The sequence below is a fragment of the Amphiura filiformis genome, chromosome 8, assembly GCF_039555335.1.
Source record: "Amphiura filiformis chromosome 8, Afil_fr2py, whole genome shotgun sequence".
Taxonomy (NCBI): domain Eukaryota; kingdom Metazoa; phylum Echinodermata; class Ophiuroidea; order Amphilepidida; family Amphiuridae; genus Amphiura; species Amphiura filiformis.
In genome coordinates this window covers 26,327,213-26,344,923 of record NC_092635.1, presented here as the reverse complement: position 1 = coordinate 26,344,923, position 17,711 = coordinate 26,327,213, and the positions used below count along the sequence as shown (strand labels likewise).

At 38.2% G+C, this 17,711-nt stretch overlaps 1 protein-coding gene across 1 annotated transcript; it reads right to left on the bottom strand.

Moving 5' to 3' along the window:
• Positions 1-4,191: 4,191 nt before the first annotated feature.
• On the bottom strand, positions 4,192-15,320 carry LOC140159474 (steroid 17-alpha-hydroxylase/17,20 lyase-like). Its single transcript, XM_072182960.1, has 8 exons — positions 15,297-15,320; positions 13,515-13,609; positions 13,152-13,310; positions 11,468-11,676; positions 10,560-10,685; positions 6,319-6,558; positions 5,545-5,643; positions 4,192-5,279 (listed from the first exon to the last, which is right to left on the bottom strand). The coding sequence occupies exons 1-8, from the start codon at positions 15,318-15,320 to the stop codon at positions 5,023-5,025; spliced, it is 1,209 nt and encodes a 402-aa protein (XP_072039061.1). The 3' UTR covers positions 4,192-5,022.
• Between the last annotated feature and the right edge of the window lie 2,391 nt (positions 15,321-17,711).

Below are 17,711 nucleotides of genomic sequence, written 5' to 3'. Positions count from 1 at the left end.
AAATTAGCAAAATTAAATTGCTAGCGAAATTAAGTTGTTTTACAGTATAAGCCTGTAACAACATAGAGTTCTTTACTTATATATTTAGTTATACTGTAAAAGTGGTAATTTTCGTGTGTGTAATTGTTTTGCACTTTGCCGATTTTGAACTACATTGCTTGTTTTTAATTTCATGATTTATGTCCTTAAAGGGCATTTAAGTGATCCACAGCCTCATCCCCCACTTTTCTCAAAAAAAAGTTGAGATTTTTATATCACTGGAAACCTCTGGCTACATAATGTTTATGTACAAAATATTTCTTGCAGATTAATTCGTTTTGCAAAGATATCGTGAAATTTGAATTTCGTTCTGGTGCACCAGAACGAAATTACAACGCATTGTCTATGGAGCAGTGTAATACACATAATCATGCATAACTCGCAAACGCAAAAATCGGAATCAACTGAAATTTTGGGAATAGGCTTTTTTTTTGGATTTGTACTGAAAAATGTCATAAAAATATGTTGCTAGGATCACGAAATACTCCTTTAAAAAGAACATTATTCATGTGTTTTTATTTTCATGGTAGCTGTGTTGTGCGCGAAAAGCACAAAAACTAATTTACCACGAAAATATCCACTTTTACAGTAGAATACTTTAGAGTGAGCATGGAGTGATACACACACACATAGGGGTTTGACCTTGCGATCCCTTTTAGTAGTATTGGAACAAAGTGGTTGGCAGTGCACAGCTGAAATGTTTTGATATGCATTTGACCAGGCACGTACGCAGGATTTCATTGGGGGGGGGGGGTTAATTTTTAAAAAGTGGACTTTTTTTTCCAAGGGTGGCGATTTTGTTAAAAGTGGACTCTCTTCCCAAATTGACCTCTTTTGTCCACAAAAGTGTAAAAAACCTGAAATTTCAGGACTTTTTGTATACTTTTCCTAATGGGGTGTTGCACCCCGGCCCCCGCACCCTCCTGTGTACCGCCTGCATTTGACTATTAAAATATTTTGTTCATAATAATTACATTCAACAAAAACATTACATACAGCATTCAATTTACCTGGTGTAGCTAGAGCCTTTCGATTCACCACTCGATCTAGACGGCAAGGCCTGAAGGATAGTAGGTTCTTGAAGAATAAACAATCGGCACCATATGTTGAAAGGTTAGCCTGAGGTTACTATATGATATAATTTTATTCATGTGATATGCAGGTACAAAAATTTTACAAGAAATTGATCAAATATAATAAAAAAAAGTGATAATGGCTGTTTTATTCTACAAACACTATATATAATATTGTTCATTTGTATAACTTGCATATACAAAAGCATCAAAATAACAGTTCATTTACACACTCTACATTTCTTACACGTGAAAAAAGCCAGTAATTCAGGATGAGTGAATGGCCTTAAAGTCCAAACACAGAAGAATATCAGTCCGAACAACCTCGAACTACCAAGTTCATCCTGCACATGAATGCATACAGCATAGCTAACATAAAAAAGCGAAAAGCTATATTTAGCACAAAAAAAACACATTATAAAAAATATGTGGGTTCCATTGTCGCTGGAACTTTGATACAATATTCACATGACCGTGAATTATCTTTATCAAAATTGTTATTGATAAATTTTACTTTAATCTTTGGTGTACATACTTCTATTTTGAATGCAGATATTAGCTACCAGTACTGTATTCACTACTATTAATGCCCCTCCCAAAATAGTTATTATAAAGGTATCAAACCCAGTGGTGGCGCCACGAGGGGGAAAATCCCCCCGTCAAGACTCTGGCCCCCCGTTGCCCCCTAGTAAAAACCCAAAATTTGTGGTAATTTTGCACCCTCTGAAATTCACTTTGCCCCTCAATGCCCCCCGGTAAAAAAATTTCTGGCGCCGCCACTGATCAAATCACAGAAAATATACACCTACCTGTTTCATTCCACATTGATAATGCATTTGTGGCACCCGGGGGGGAAAGGATACAGAGTGGTGCCCCTCCCCCCAATTCCAGAAACAATTCTGTGTGAAAAATTTATACAAATACCACTAATTTTGTTATAATCATGTTATATTTCAGTTTTAAATGGTCTTTCAATGGCTATTAATGTTGAAATGCACGCAAAGTGCACAAAAAGTTTGACAGTAACCAATCAAAAAGATTAACTACACAATGACTATTTGAATCTAGAAACACTATGTGGGTTCTGTTGTTGCCATTTTTGTACCCATGGTTCCGACATTACTCTTATACATGTAAACTGTCACCCTCCTGACTGATGAGGTTGAATGGGCACCAAGGCAAAGGCATGGGGCACCCAAAGCAAATTGCATTAGGTGCATTGGGTTATTTTAGTCTCTGATCACAAATTGAAGGGGCACCAAGGTGAAGGCATGGGGCATCCAAAACAAATTGCATTATAGGTGCCTTGGTTATTTTGGTCTCTGGACACAAGGTGAAGGGGTTCCAAGGAAAGGTACAGGGCAACCCAAGGCAAATAGCATTAGGTCATTTAGGTGCCTTGGTTAATTTAGTCCCTGATCACAAATTTAAGGCGGCACCAAGGCAAAGGCATGGGGCACCCAAGGCAAATTACATTAGGTGCCTTGGTTATTTTGGTCTCTGTTCCCAAGTTGAAGGGTTAGGGGCACCAAAGACAAATGCACGGTGCAACCCAAGGCATTAGGCATCTTGCCTTATTTTGGTCTCAATCAAGCATCTATAATAAATTACTGAGTTTGGCGACTTGGTAAGGCTAAAAACTTCTCGTTTTACATTATTTCGAAAACGGATTTTTGCGTTCGCGTGAGAGTAAAGTTGTCCGCACTCCAATAAAACATCCAATTTTGTTTTTGTTTACGTTAAGGGTGTCAAATTATGTTAATTAGTTTCAAAGCCACTACCAGAGCACCTGCATGCTAAAACTTTTCAGGCCAACACAATACACTAATGTTGACCAGAGAAGATCCTGTCATCGGTGTGAGGATATTATGCCTGTAGTCTCAACTATTACATGACACAGTAGAAGTATGCCTGTAGTCTCAAACTCAGTAGAAACTCAATTAACATCTATTGTTTATTCAACTAATTTATCAACATTAGCATGTATGGAGAACCTATAGTCAACAGTAGAGTGTTTGTTTATTCAATTAGTTTGTAAGTGAAACTTTTGAAGGACAAATTAATCAGGGTTGCCACACCTGTGGTTAGGTAGCCCAAATGGGTGACTTTTGAACAATTTCACTGAGACTTCCCATAGGAACAGATCATGTCAACATTTACTCAAAAGGCTGAAATGTCCTTTGTCAACATCTCATATTAAATGTCCTGATCCAATTGCCTATTTGCCTTATCAAACCACTGAATTTTATTTACCATGAATAGGCCTACTCTGCTTTGTGGTAGTGCTATGTTATCAGCATAATGTATGAGCATAACTTTATATGAAATGGAGTGTAAGGAAATGTGAATAAAATTGTTTCAGCTGCACAGTGGTGTAGCCAGGACTTTTTCAGAGAGAGAGAGGGGGGCAAGGCAAATTTCATGGGGGGGTTTGTCACAAATGGGCTAAAGAGTACGACAAATTTATCCAAAATGGGCTAACAAATAAAAAGTACAACAAATGCATAGAAATCTAAAATATCAGATCAGCCAGCAGGCCACAGGGGGCCAAGAGGGATGTGAATAAAATTGTTTTCATCTGCTCAGTGATGTAGCCAGGACTTTTGCAGGAGGTGGGGGCAGCAAGGTACATTTCAAGGTGGGGGACAAACTTGGATGAAAATGATAAAAAATGAGCTAAAAGGTACAACAAATTTGTCCAAAATGGGCTAAAAAGTACTGTAGAAACAAATGCATAAAAATCTTAAATATCAGAGGCGCCAGCATACCACAGGGGCAAGACTTCTCACGGTGGATATGATATGGTGGCAAGAAGACTTGCTTTGATCAATGATCTAATTTCAAGCCATTGATTTATATGGAAAAGATACTAAATATTATACTTCTAAGTTCTAAATGATAATCTCCTCTCATACCATTAATCACATTAAATAAAACATTTACATGTACACAAAATATACAAAATTTACCAACCGCGAAAGACCCTGACCGCGAAAGACGGGTGACCGCTAGTTTATATAACACTTATTTTAAATCAAACTTCATATTGATCCTAATCATTTACATAGTACAAGTCCCAACTGGGGCCTGTTTCAAAAACTTACAAATTAATCTTGAGCTTGTCCTAAGTGTCCAAGGATATCTTGCAAACAGCGCATATTTTAGCTAAAAATTGCATAGCATTTTCAAGGTTCAAGGTCCAAGACTTGTACACAGAGTAATATCTTTTACATGGCAAAAAAGTATAACAAAAAAGGTTCAGCATTTTTTTTAAATATATGTAGCATTTTTCTTACTGCAATACCATCTAAAATATACCCTGCTTGGAAAGAATGGGTTTCATTTCAAATTAATAGTGCATTTGGCAAGTTAGTTAATGCTCTCCAAGCGGGTGTCGACTGCAGACGTCATCTGAAGCGTCACCTGTTGGTGCCCACATGAAAGCAGCCTAACACACCTTTGATCCTCAAGAAGTGCAAATCTTAGACACGGATCCTAGATGGTACCAGAGGGGAGTGAAGGAGGCCATTTATATTGCAGTCTCCAATCCGGACCTCAACAAAGACTTGGGTCACCACCCCCTACCTACAAGAAGCTTATCGGGTCAAGGGGTCAATATGCAGGTCATGTGATCCGATTCGCGGAAAAACGTCAAGTACCAGCAACTCATCCATGCTGAAGAAGTGATGCTCGGATGAGCCACAAAAATGTCACGTGAGTGTTATTTCTACTTGCTTGTGTGATTCAGTTAAAATTTACACTAATATTATGTCACTAAAAATGTTGTAAAATATAAGTAAATGTAAATACATCATCCCGAAGAAAACCGAATGAAACCTCTTTTAAGCATTAGGCTCAACAAGTCATACACTATCAACTCATAACACACAAACCAGATGAGATGTGGAAATCAGAAGCGTTTCTTGACGACAATGTTGTAATCATCAGGCATGTGTGTGAAGGAAGAAGATGGGTCCAACTTGATCTCAAATTTCCCCTCTTGCTCTGGTGGTTTGGAGAAGGTGTAGTGCTGGAACAGCCAGGAGGATAGAAGAAATATCTCTGCTTTGGCTAAAGCTTCACCAAGGCAACTACGACGACCAAACGAGAATGGAAGAAATCCCTCGGGATGTTTGCGCACCTCGCTAGATTCATCCAAAAAGTGTTCTGAAAAAAAGACAAATTATCTGCATAATTTCATATAACAAAACAAAATTTTTTGACACTGACCTGACAGTTCGTATGTCTTGGACTTCTTCATAGTGATTGCTATCCCATCATCCTCTGTGCTGGTGGTAACACAGCTCCATCCCTTGGGGGCGTGGTCTTGAGGAGAGGGTCATACATGTGTCTTAAATGGTAAGCCCCCTCGTCCCTGTTCATGACGGCAAGGCCTCTCTTATGTATCCAGATTGATTCTCTGATGACTTACCTGGTTTGAATTTGAATGGTTCATCCCAGAACTTCTCATTCCGGTGGATAGCCCAATGGTTGACAAATATCCATGTGTCTTTAGGAATTGCATAGTTACCTGTAAAAACAAATAAATAATGATCAATCCATGAAATACAATTCATTCATACATGGTGCTCGGGGCACTCAATATTAACTCCAAATACCACAAACTTTCCAAACAAAATAATTATGTCTTTTGGCCTATTTCCTTGCGGGGTCTGTACTTCCCAAGTCAAGGACCCGGTGCTCTTTATTCATTCAATCAATCAATCAATCAATCAATCAATCAATCAATAAATTAATAAATTAATAAATTAATTAATTAAATTTAAAAAATACGCAAGGAATGTATCTAAATTAGCTAGGCCTATCATTATGTTCTGAAAACCTTAGTTCAAAAAAGTTTATAGCACCCAACATTCTATAGCTGTAACTTTATACAAACATTTGCGGGAAAAGACCAAAATTGATATGATATAGGGTTTCAAATTATAAATCATGTTGGGTCTAAGGGTGTACACATTCTTTGATGACTTTGATGAATTTTTTCAAATATCTTTAAAAAACAATAATCTGAGCTAAATGAATGGACAGTAATATTTCCCACGCCCGGTAGAAAAACCCAGGATCCATGTATTGAATCAATTTGAATGCAGCTAGCCAAATATGTATGCATGCAGCCAGGCAATAGTGACACCAAACAGTAGCATCTATGATCAAAATGGTTACTATATACACTCAGAAAACTTACTAAGTGTGGTGTCTTCAATAGTAGTATGAATAAGACCCACTGGAACAACAGAACTGTAACGTAACATCTCATACATGCATGCCTCTGTGTATGGTAGCTTGCCACGATCTTCTAAAATTGGTAGACGATCTCTCCCAACTACCCTGTCCATTTCTTCAGCAATTTTTTCTTGTATTTCAGGATGTTGTACCATCAGAGCCACAAACCAATGAAGAGTGGTAGTAGTTGTATCTGTTCCAGCTGATGACAGAAAATAAGGATTGGAAGGGGAAAATTCATCCTTTGTATTAAATTTAAGTTACAACAATACCCCTAAATATATTTACACATTGTGAATAACATTTAAACAGGGTTCTGGCGTACACACACACATAGACATACCACCTAGACCTATGACTGCCCATCCCTGACCGTGGCAGTAGGTGAAGCCACATATCCAAGGTGATTTTGGTCGGGTGGTCGGACGCAGAGAAATGTGACCGTCCACGGCGAATGAGCCGTAAATTCCTCCCCCGGTCAATTTTGTTTTATTTCGTGTTTAAAAATTAAACATCATAAACTTAAAAATGGTATATAATTTGACTTCAAACGATATCCAGAAGCGGGGTTATGGTTTGTTAAACTTTGCTCCTTCAACAAAATTATAGCTTTTTACGTTTTTACATGTGTCTCTTTTCCCACATTGCTGGCAATAAATATCAAACAGTCATAATTGGCGGTCATTTCAAATCATCCCCAAGTCAACGAGGTTTAAGAAAGTTCTCTCATTGTTAATTGTTGGTTATGCATACCTTTACAAAATACAATGCCTGGTAACCCACCACTTGAACAGGATTTAGCAAAAGCAAACAAAGACCAGAGCTATTAAAAGTTCTATAGCCATCTAAGGTAGAAGCTTACTATCCACTTCAACAATAGGATTATTGATTAGTTTTTGACTACTAAAATAAGACAGATGTCGGGCCAGCTTAAGTAACCGATGAATACGACCTTCGTACACATTTTATACGGTAACTCAGAATACAATTTAGGGAATTTACGGCTCATTTGTGCTGCCGGGTCACAAATAAGCGTTCACGTCTGGAGAGTAAGACGCACTCGTTTGCGTGATTTTATTTATTTATTTATTTGAACAGACGCTTTTGAATCAGCGGCACACGCCTAAATTGGCGGTGCGTTCATATAAAAGACAAAAATACATTTCAAACAATAACAACAATAACTCAACGGGATAACTCATAGTAATCAATATAAATATTAAGGTGGTTATGGAGGCATTATAAAAGTGCTCTAAGCATGCTTTAAACAGATCAACTGAGCAGAGCAAAGCACACCGATCAACACGCCCCCTACCCGGAGCCAATCGGACATACGGTTCTCAAAATACATCAATCTACACTTTCCCCGCATCCCACTGCTCCTATCAACAATCAATAAAGTCAATGAGCCAAAATGACTGGAGAAGCTCACCAACATATAACTCTCCGCCAACATCCCGCCAAAAATCCATGCATAAATGTTCAGGGCACCTCCACCCTGCATAACTTTGCCCCGAAACCCGGTCAAAGCGCCTCCAACATGTTCCAATGCATTACACAGTGAAGCCGCCCCCCAACTTGCACATTTGCAAAATTGATTAGCATTTATGCAAATTAGCTCATCAATTATGCAAATATGCAAATCAGAGGGCGGCCCCACCACACAATACATTAGAACACACCAGAAACACCTTGACCAAGTTTCAGGGCAAAAGTATGCAAAACAAAAGCACCCTGAACATCTATGCGCTGATTCCCAGCAAAATACTGTCAAAAACTACATATCAATGAGCCTCCCCAGTCCCTCCAGCTCACCAACTCACCAACTATACTGATCATTGACAAAAACAACAGGACACAAAGAAAATACAAATCGATGCATTACGGAAACCACACGTCCGATCCGCTCCAAACAAAAGGCACATTATCGCTTGCATGCAACATGTTCCATAGACGCGAACATATCTGCTTGCTTGCGTCCGGGTATGCGTCCTTGTCAAAGTCGTTGCTAAGCAGTGTCGGCTTCACTGCGCGAACCAAAGTCATAGGTCTAGGTACTTGTTTGTCTGGGCACACACACATATGCTTAAAGATGCTGCATAGATGGGCACATGAAACAGCTGCCTCAACATCACTTTGATGTCATTGCCACATCAAGGTGAGAAATGGATATCCTAATGTAACTTGAAGCACGGGCACAAAATTGTATTTTTCGTGTATTTGGTCATGTGGTCATGAGCATGATATCCCTAGGTGTCCCAGTGTGCCATAGTAAGAGAATCACGCTCTGCTGTTCTAAAAATGTGTGTTCAAAACCGAGCATGTCTTTACTCATGGACACTTGTATGTGTTCAACTTGCATGGCAGAGGCCATAAGTGGCAGCAATTCAAAAAATTATTCATAGTGTGTTCCATTAAGACAGTGAACAAGGCACTCTCATACATATAGACAGCATATTGGACTAACCATTTTGCACCCTGATGTGGCAGTGACATCAACACGCCGAAGCAGCTGTTTCGCGCCCAGATCCATGCGGCGTTTTAAAGCATGTGCACGCCAGCGCTTTGAGTGAACACTAGCGATTTGAAACTGCGCCCAATGATATGCGCACTGATGTCACTGCCACATGAGGGTGAAAAATGGTATCTCCATAAATATTTGTTGAGGCAATATAAAGAGGTAAATTTTCAGGAGGTTTTGAGAACATCAACTGACATATCTCTGTTCTGAATCAGGAACATAAACATATGCTTGGACATTATACTGAATTTCGCGGTTCTCGGGTTGCACAGTTCTCGTGGTAGGCCTATCTCTAATTACCCAACACCCGTTACTCAAATGACCTTTTAAAGTACAGGGTGTCCCAGAATGATTTGTACCGTGTTTGCAAAAATAACTAAAAATAGAAGACGGGCAGTGTATCTATTTCTGATACCTGCATTATAATGTTGGACATGTCTCCTACTTATTCTGTTAATTTCAGCACGCTACCTTTATTTGTTTTGGCGTGGCATGCAATAATGTAAAATCGAAGAAAAACGACTCGCATACCTTTGAAAAATGGCACAATACGATTAAATGAAGAACGTGGTTTGTTTGGCACAGCATTTCGATGACAATCACTGTTGGGGTTGCGCCTTAAAGCTTTCCGGACAGCTGCAAGGTTCGCTCTAGTTCTTACAGTCTTACGAGCACCTGAAGCTTCACTCTGCCGATTCCTGGCAGTTCCATGCTCGTCAAACTTCTTTATGTCATACACTATCGTCTAATGAATCTTCTTTGCGTCTCAACATAGCTGCCGGTTTGCAGCAAGTTTTTCAAAGAAATGCACGCTGCTGTACAGTAAATTGAGGAGCCGTCTTTTCTGTACCACAACCAGTTCGATCTCTGCAAGCATTTCAAATGACATGGACCTCACACCACAATAACTATATTTAAAACAACCGCCAAAGAGAGAATGGGATTAGGCCACAAATCCTTAATTCCATATAATGATTGCTTCAGAACGTCATAAATAATAGATAGATATCGGCTATTTAGTGGAAATATGAACAGGGCACAACTAAAATACCTGCATAACTTTTTCCAAATAACTTTGTGCTGAACGGTTAGTAATGTTACAGATTTTCAAAATAGGTTGCGTTGTCAAAACTTAGAATTCACCATTTTTACGCAATCTTCTATAACTTCTACTAGAAACGTCCAATTTTTAAAATCTAAAAATCTGAGAAAGCTAAATATATGTAGAACTTAAAATGTAAAACAATATGACCATTCAACATGCCCTTCATACCTAAAAATTCCATCTTTCCCGGTATAGATCATTCTGGGACACCCTGTACTATGATATACGTATCTCAATGATAAAGACCCAACTTGACACAACTTAATCAACTCTGTTATGTAGCTGTGATGCTTAGGCCTACTTCGGTATCCATAATCTTGAAACCAATCGTTCGCCTCTTCCAAGCCCTGTCCTACCACATTGGAGGACCCCAAAATACCCCGAAATTCTATTAGTATCTGTATATAGGCCTTACACCATAACTGATTCTGGAGAACCCCGACACTCCCGTTGATACTCATGATAGTGCACCGCAGCGCCGCAATAGCGCACTGCGAGAACGCTGATATACACACCGCCTTAACATGTTAGCGCTGGACGGACACTCTGTGATTAGTATTATGATTGGCAGTATTACCTATGAAGACATCACTAACAGTTTGCAGCAGATGTACATCAGTCAGCGAGTCAACTTTAGCTGATCCATCAGCGATGGCATTCTCTTGCTCCTTCAACAGGGAATCGATCAAATCCTGAATATTTTCTGTGAAGAGATACACAAAATTACAATGATATGTGAGCATATTAAATGGTCCAAGTTTGTCAATTAGCATTGTCTATGTTAAGTCCATCACCTTTTCCAAGTCAGAGTCCCTGGTCCGGGAGTTCTTAATATTATTCTATTTCACACAATACCTGGTACTTTCACTCTCGAAACTATCTCGATGTCACAATTTATAATGGATTTCAAAAAGCTTTAAAAAACAGTGTATTTTCCTTATAGTACTACCTTTCCATCAAATTTGGCCCGGTTTCCGGCATGTCACACTCAAGAGTCCATTTTAACATTTGCTCATGCTCAATAACAATTGGATTCCCAGGTCATTAGAGTTGAGAATTAAGGTGATTACAATGACACTTGCTGGGTCTATTTCTATATTGGTTAGTTTTCTAACTTTACAAAAATAATTATTTACCTGGTTCTGACATTGTACCGGCCCATCTTTATCAATCAGAAAAAATTCAGGAAAAACACACTGATCCCGGGCACTGATCACTAAATGGTTATGAGGTATACTGTTACTATATATCTATTGAGCTCTATTGGTTCTGTATTTTGGGACATGGTGGTCGCTGGAAGTTCAAAGAAATATTCCATACTACTCTGTTGTAAGGGAACACAACAGACCAGTAAGTTTTTCAGAAATGATACATTTTTTGGCAAATTGAGAGCAGAAATGTTGACACCTTTCCTCAAGCAATTGGAGACCCAATGCATATGTGTGTGATGAGACTGTCAATCAGGTTATCCACCTTACAACTTACCAGGATCATAGGTTTCTTTGTGAGCATCCAATTCCTTCTGTAGCTCTTCCAGGAATTCTTCAACCAATCCACAAAATCTTTTAGTCTTCTTATCGGGGACATACTTCAAGAAGGGTACGATATCTGCAGGCACGCCATTACCAAATTCTTTCAATATAATTTTATTGAAGTTTATGAAATACTTTAGTTTTGGATCTCCAAATGAATACCTAAAAAAAGAAAGAAAAAGCAGTTCTTGAACCATGTGTCTCGCTAGCTGCTTTTATGACCATCTGCTTTTGTGATATACTTGTGGTAACAAAAGTCAAAAATAGGGATGGCGGTCCCAAATAGGGTGTTCAAACATTATGGGTATAGTGAACATTACACATAGTAAATATTTTATTAGTTGACCTCAAATGACCTTTGACCTCTGTGTCACCTTGAATTACATAAAAGTTCCCATAGTGCAGTTTGGCCCAAGTTTGGTTGCAATCAGATTTTAACTGTTTGTAATTTCAGCCTAATTTACCAGTTGACCTTGAATGAACTTTGACCTCAGTGTGTTATCCTCAGTTAGATTATTAATACACAGATTAGAATTTTCCATGCCGGTGCCCTCTAAGCGTACTCGAATTCAGCTGACGCCGGTACAGCGTTCAGACCTGGCGACATCGCTTATCTTACGCGCAAAGTTTCTTTTGTTTTTTTGAGTTTGCTCACGCGGTACCTGACTTAGCGTCGATCCCCTGAGGCAACATGCCATGTTTCCACGGTATGACCTGGACACTACCATTTACATGAAAGTTCCCACAGTGCAGTTTTGGCACAAGTTTAATGGTTGCATTGGTTTTAACTGTTCATATGAGAACCGATCTTTCATTTTCAGCCGCTTTTACAAGTTGACCTCAAATGACCTTTGACCGCACAGTTCTCAGGGGGGCAGTTTTCAGAGTGAGCCATCAATGTTGAAGATAGCTGTTGGATCAGAACAGGATTGGTGGCGTTTCCATGGTCAGAGGGGGAAGGCCAGATTACAGTAAATTCAAGTAGACTAAGAAGCACAAAATTTGTTTCAAAGGCAGAAACAATGAAATTGCAGAGAAATCCAGGATCCACATATTGAATGCAGTTAGCCAATATGTGACCATCCAGCACAACTGAGCCCTGAAGTCGCCACCCATCATTTTTGCCATATTCAACCAAAATATTCTGCTTGAAATTAGCTCTACAATGATGCATAACATGTCTATAGTACTTGACATTTACGTAGTGAAAAATCAATAAAACAGTCAATAAATCCTTTGTTTCCTATTGTTAAGTTCAATGGAGCATATCTCAATAGTGGCACTGGCGACATCCGGGCTCAGTTGTGGTGGATGGTCACATATGTGTGCTTGCAGCCAGGCAATCTTATAGGTACACCAAATAGTAGCTGTTGCATCAGAACAGAATAGGTGATGTTTCTATGGTCAGAGGGAGAAGACCAGATTAGAGGGCTTACGATTTCCACAAATGTATGTTTCAAACACCTGTGCATCTATTCAAAATCATTCTCATGTGACGGGATTTTGAATAGATGCACAGGCGTTTGAAACATACATTTGGAAATCGCAAACTCAGGTACTTGTAATACATTATGTAGTGCTCTATAAACTTTTAGGAGCACTTTTTTTTATAAAAAATATTGCCAAGTACTACTTACTCATGTCCAAAACACATGGTTGCCAGGATGTTATAAACAGAAACACCAAGTACTTCCTTTGGTTCAAATGATTTTCCTTCATTTTCATCAAGAGCTCTACTTAGTTTGGGTAAAACGCTGTGAACTAGCTTATCCAGCCGCTTTCCAGATGCAAATTGCCTGTTTTGAAGAAGATAAATATTTGAAAAAGTATAAAATGACCACAATATTGGCAAAAATGCTCCCTTTTCAAAAATGCAAAATGTGTTTATTAGAGCATATTTTACAACAATATTTTTGATCTACAATTCATTCTGATTGATTGATCGATCGACCAACCAATCAATATTTCAGCTTACCCAGCCAATCAATATTTCACCTTACCTGATGGCGCTATGTCCAATCTTACGATGAAGTTTCCATGTGTCATTTGATGTAGAAAACACAATATCTTTGTAGCCTTGGGAAAAAAACCTCAGCTGTAATGTTAAAAACAAAGGATGCATTAAATGTCCAGTAAAGAACATTGATTTCTTTTGATTTTCCTAAGAATTGGAAAATATATGAACTCTATTATTGTGAGAATTTATACCTAAATGGGTGACTCCATTAAAAATCTACACCCCTGTGTGGGAGATTTAGGCTATAATTATGTCTTCCATATGGAATTTATGGATTATAACTGGATTGACAGTGGCCGAGCGGAATAGGCTCCAACTCATAATCGGAAGGTTACAGGTTCGAGTCCCGTCGACGCCATCCTGTTGTGCCCTTGAGTAAGGCACTTTATCTTGATTATTTCTCTCCACTAAGGTGTAAAAATGGGTACATTCTTAAATGCTGGGAAGGTAACAGACTCGCTGTGGTGTGGTGATCCCTGTTTAGAGATAACATGGGGACAGCAAAGCACAGAGTGTCAATAAAATGACTAAAAATGGGACAAATGGGCAGACAAAAATAACAGTAGTCTAGGAATTCTTCCACAAAAAGGGTCTTGAGAGCAAAATTGGCCTTTTGGTGGGAAAATGGAGTCTTTGGGTGGGGAAGAGAGTCTATGGGGGAAACAAGAAAAATATGGTGGGGAGTGGGGTGTGCCCCAGCAACTTGCAAAATTCAGTGAAGGACATCAAAAATTGCATACAAACTGATTGACAAACTAGATTGACAAACTAGATTGACCTACATTACTTTCAAATTGTGTAAATAGTTCGATGACATCACTAGTTCCTAATGAGTGTAAACCACCAGTCAATTCAAAGTAACAAACAGTGTCAAACACACACTATTTCCAATTTCAGTCATGGCCATCAAAAATTGCATGCTGAACTATTGGTATATTGACCTATATTACTAGTTCCTAAAGGAGTGTCACTATTGACACTTACAGTATCAGAAACATATTCAAATATAATTGTATTGCATATGGTTTAATAAAGAACAAGTCACAAGCACGGCTCACCTCTAATGGTGAATTTACTGCTACTCTTAAGGGGGTACTACACCCATTGGATTTTTTTGCGGGTTTTTTGCATTTTGTGAAGAAATCAGAAAAAAAAATTGGTCAAAGTGGTATGCAAAATGAAGGGGCAAATCTTCTCGTTCTATTGGTGGCATCGGTATCAATGTAGCTTACATGCTTTAAAGGTAGAAGCCCGGAAGAGGTACATAGGCCTGCATTCATGAAATCAAGTTTCTTGAGAATTTCAGAATTGCTATCGTAAATCCAATTACACACACATGTTAAGCATTTATGACAGACGCTAAAACTATAAAAAATATTTTTTGGGGGAAATTAATTAATTATGCACAGCTTTGAAAACATTAATATGCATCAATTTCATGTTATCAATGAAATTAAACTTATTTTTCCCCTTCCAGTTGACAATGATATGCAAAATTTGTGTTCGCAAGGCAGCATATTTGTTTCAGGTTTGATAAGGTTGAAATTAAAGAACAGTCAATGCCTTGGTTTTTATTATTAGGTGATTTTTAGGGCCGTCATCTAAGTAAAACACGAACATTGAATATAACGTGAAACGATACGCAAGTATATGTGTGTGGGACAAAAATGATTATTTCTCGCACCTTATTGCACAAAATCAACTAAAATGGGAACCTTCACATTGTATGTTGGAGTATAATTAATATGCCACCATTTGTACTTACATCGGACACCTCAATCCAGTCCATTCACTTGAAACAACCGCTGCCAATGTATGATATTTCCATAAATTGTAAGCGTCGCCATTTTATAATCGAATTTTGCATTTCGTGTTACGCGTATATTAGTACTCGAGAATCCTTGGCGGTACTCGCTACAATTACGATACCAGTGGTATTGTAAATATTATTGGTAACGGCTACTTTTGACAGATAGCAAAAATAAAATGTACTATAATGAAACGTATTGAAAACAAAAATATTTGAAAATTGAAAACAAATATAAGCAAATATTCTAATCTTTCATTCTCTATTAGCAACTTCAGGTAGCGAATAAATTTTTTGTGGTATAGTGGATTGTGCCCCATTTGCAGCTAAACTTTATGGGTTATCTTAGCATTTCGGCTTTTTGGTGTCTTTGCTTGTATCCATGTATTTCATATATGCTAAATTTGTGATAATTTGTGATTGATTATATTTATTGTTCTTGTCGATTTTGCCGAAGAAATATGAATGAATGAATGAATGAATGGGATTGTCTATGGGATATATAGGCCTACACTCATCGGCATACCATGCCTGATGGCGTGATATTTCGAGTGATAGAGGTGAAGTTTATGATGTTGTTGTTTTTTTGTGCAAATTTCCAACTTAAGTGTTTTTCGCTTTCAAATGTATTGGGAACTTTCATAATGATTGCATATTAAAGACCCATTCAGTGATCCCAGCGCAAGTGTAAAAAAATTAAAATTGTTTGAAGGATCACAGGGGTTGATGTACATAGACCGCTCGATCACTTATTCAAAAAGTTCAAAAAGATAACTAAGTCAAAGCCAACAAATTTGCATGTACTATATGAAGGATAATTGTACAAGGATTACTTGGCAACTTCCAAATTTGAAGAAAAAATCGCCTTCGCTTAAAAATCCGGTAAAACTTGAAAATTTATGAAAATTCAGCTCAAAATCCAAGATGGCGGCCGTAAAGTTAAAATTGTCAGAAGAAGAAAACTAAATCGAAGCCAAGCCATTAACGAGGTAATTGCATAGAGATTAATTGGGGACTTTAAAAAATGAAGAAAAATTTGGTCTTTGGTTTCAAAATGCAAAAAATGGCAAAAATCCAAAATGGCGGATATACGAAGTCATTCAAATTGTCATTTTATATTTTTGAAATGACAAATTTGGCAAAAAAAAAAAAAAAAAACCCAGCAGTACTGACGAAGTTGAAGCCACATTCAAATACACGTATACTGTCAGTATCTAAATTACAGATTTGTGTAAAATGTCTTTCGGCTGAACCACTCGCAGGTTATGTTTAGCACATCTATGACAATGACAAAGGTACCAAAATCTGAATTTTGATGATTTTTACTATCGTCCGGATGGGCAAATCACTGAATGGGCCTTTAACTAGGCCTATTTTATCATTTTGGAAGAAAAAAAGAAAAATCTAAAAATTTGAAACGATCGTAGGCCTACAAGGCTTTAAAAAGAAAGTTGTAAACTTGTTGCATCTAGTTGATTAAAGTGATGTTTGCTACTGCTTTTATTATCACCTGTGTTGTTTGTGTTTACGATTCGTAATCCCATAAAGAGTAAGTTTAGTTCATTAATGTGGTAGGCCTACAGCCACACGTACCCCGCATCCCCTGAACAATTTCACATCCTACTCATTTCAGGCGCAGATTTTAAGGGGGAACGCCGACTGACCTGCTACCCCCCCCCCCCCCCCAAAAAAGAGGAAAGGCGAGAAGAGAAGAGAAGAGAAGAGAAAGGGGAGGGGGAGAAGAGAAAAGGGAGAAGAGGAGAGAAAAGGAAGGTTAAATTTCACGTAATTGAGTAGGCCCATGCTTAATAAAAACCAGCACATTACAGTCGGGTCGATTTGAAGTAGGTCCTATAATAATGGCCTGCGATTATTTTAGGCATTGGGCTTGAAGGCGGTCCGCATCCTAAAGCATGTAAAATTACTGCGGCCCGCCGATATGCAGGGTCCGTCACATTTTGCCACCAAAGTCATTATTCCTACCGACTTCATCGATTTATGCACGGCTTTTACCATGTTTACTGAATCTCGAATTTTGCAAATTGAGTTTGGGCCCTTTTTTAAGCAATTGATTTGAATAGTGTAAAAATGATGCACCAAATGGTTTGAATTGGAGTTCATTTTGCAAATTTTTCAAACAGGAGGCAACATCCGTCCTCAGACAGCGTAGTGGATAAACATATGACCATTTTCGCTCTTCTTTCGACATTTGCAAATTTCCTATGTTAACACAATTTATAGGGAAAACTTGTCCACGGAAGGTTTCATGGACCGTCATTAATTTTACAAATTTATGGCTTTTTCAACTAAAATTTTACACTATTAATAGTGCCAAAATTGTCCACCAAATCGCTTCAATTAGATCTTCATTTT

Excerpts from the sequence above, each read along its gene's own strand:
- LOC140159474 (XM_072182960.1), bottom strand. The coding sequence starts at position 15,320 with ATGGACTGGATTGAGGTGTCCGAT. Across the intron at positions 10,686-11,467 it reads CAAAGAAACCTATGATCCTG|AAAATATTCAGGATTTGATC; the intron begins GTAAGTTGTAAG and ends ATCTCTTCACAG. Across the intron at positions 5,644-6,318 it reads TATTGAAGACACCACACTTA|GTAACTATGCAATTCCTAAA; the intron begins GTAAGTTTTCTG and ends TTGTTTTTACAG.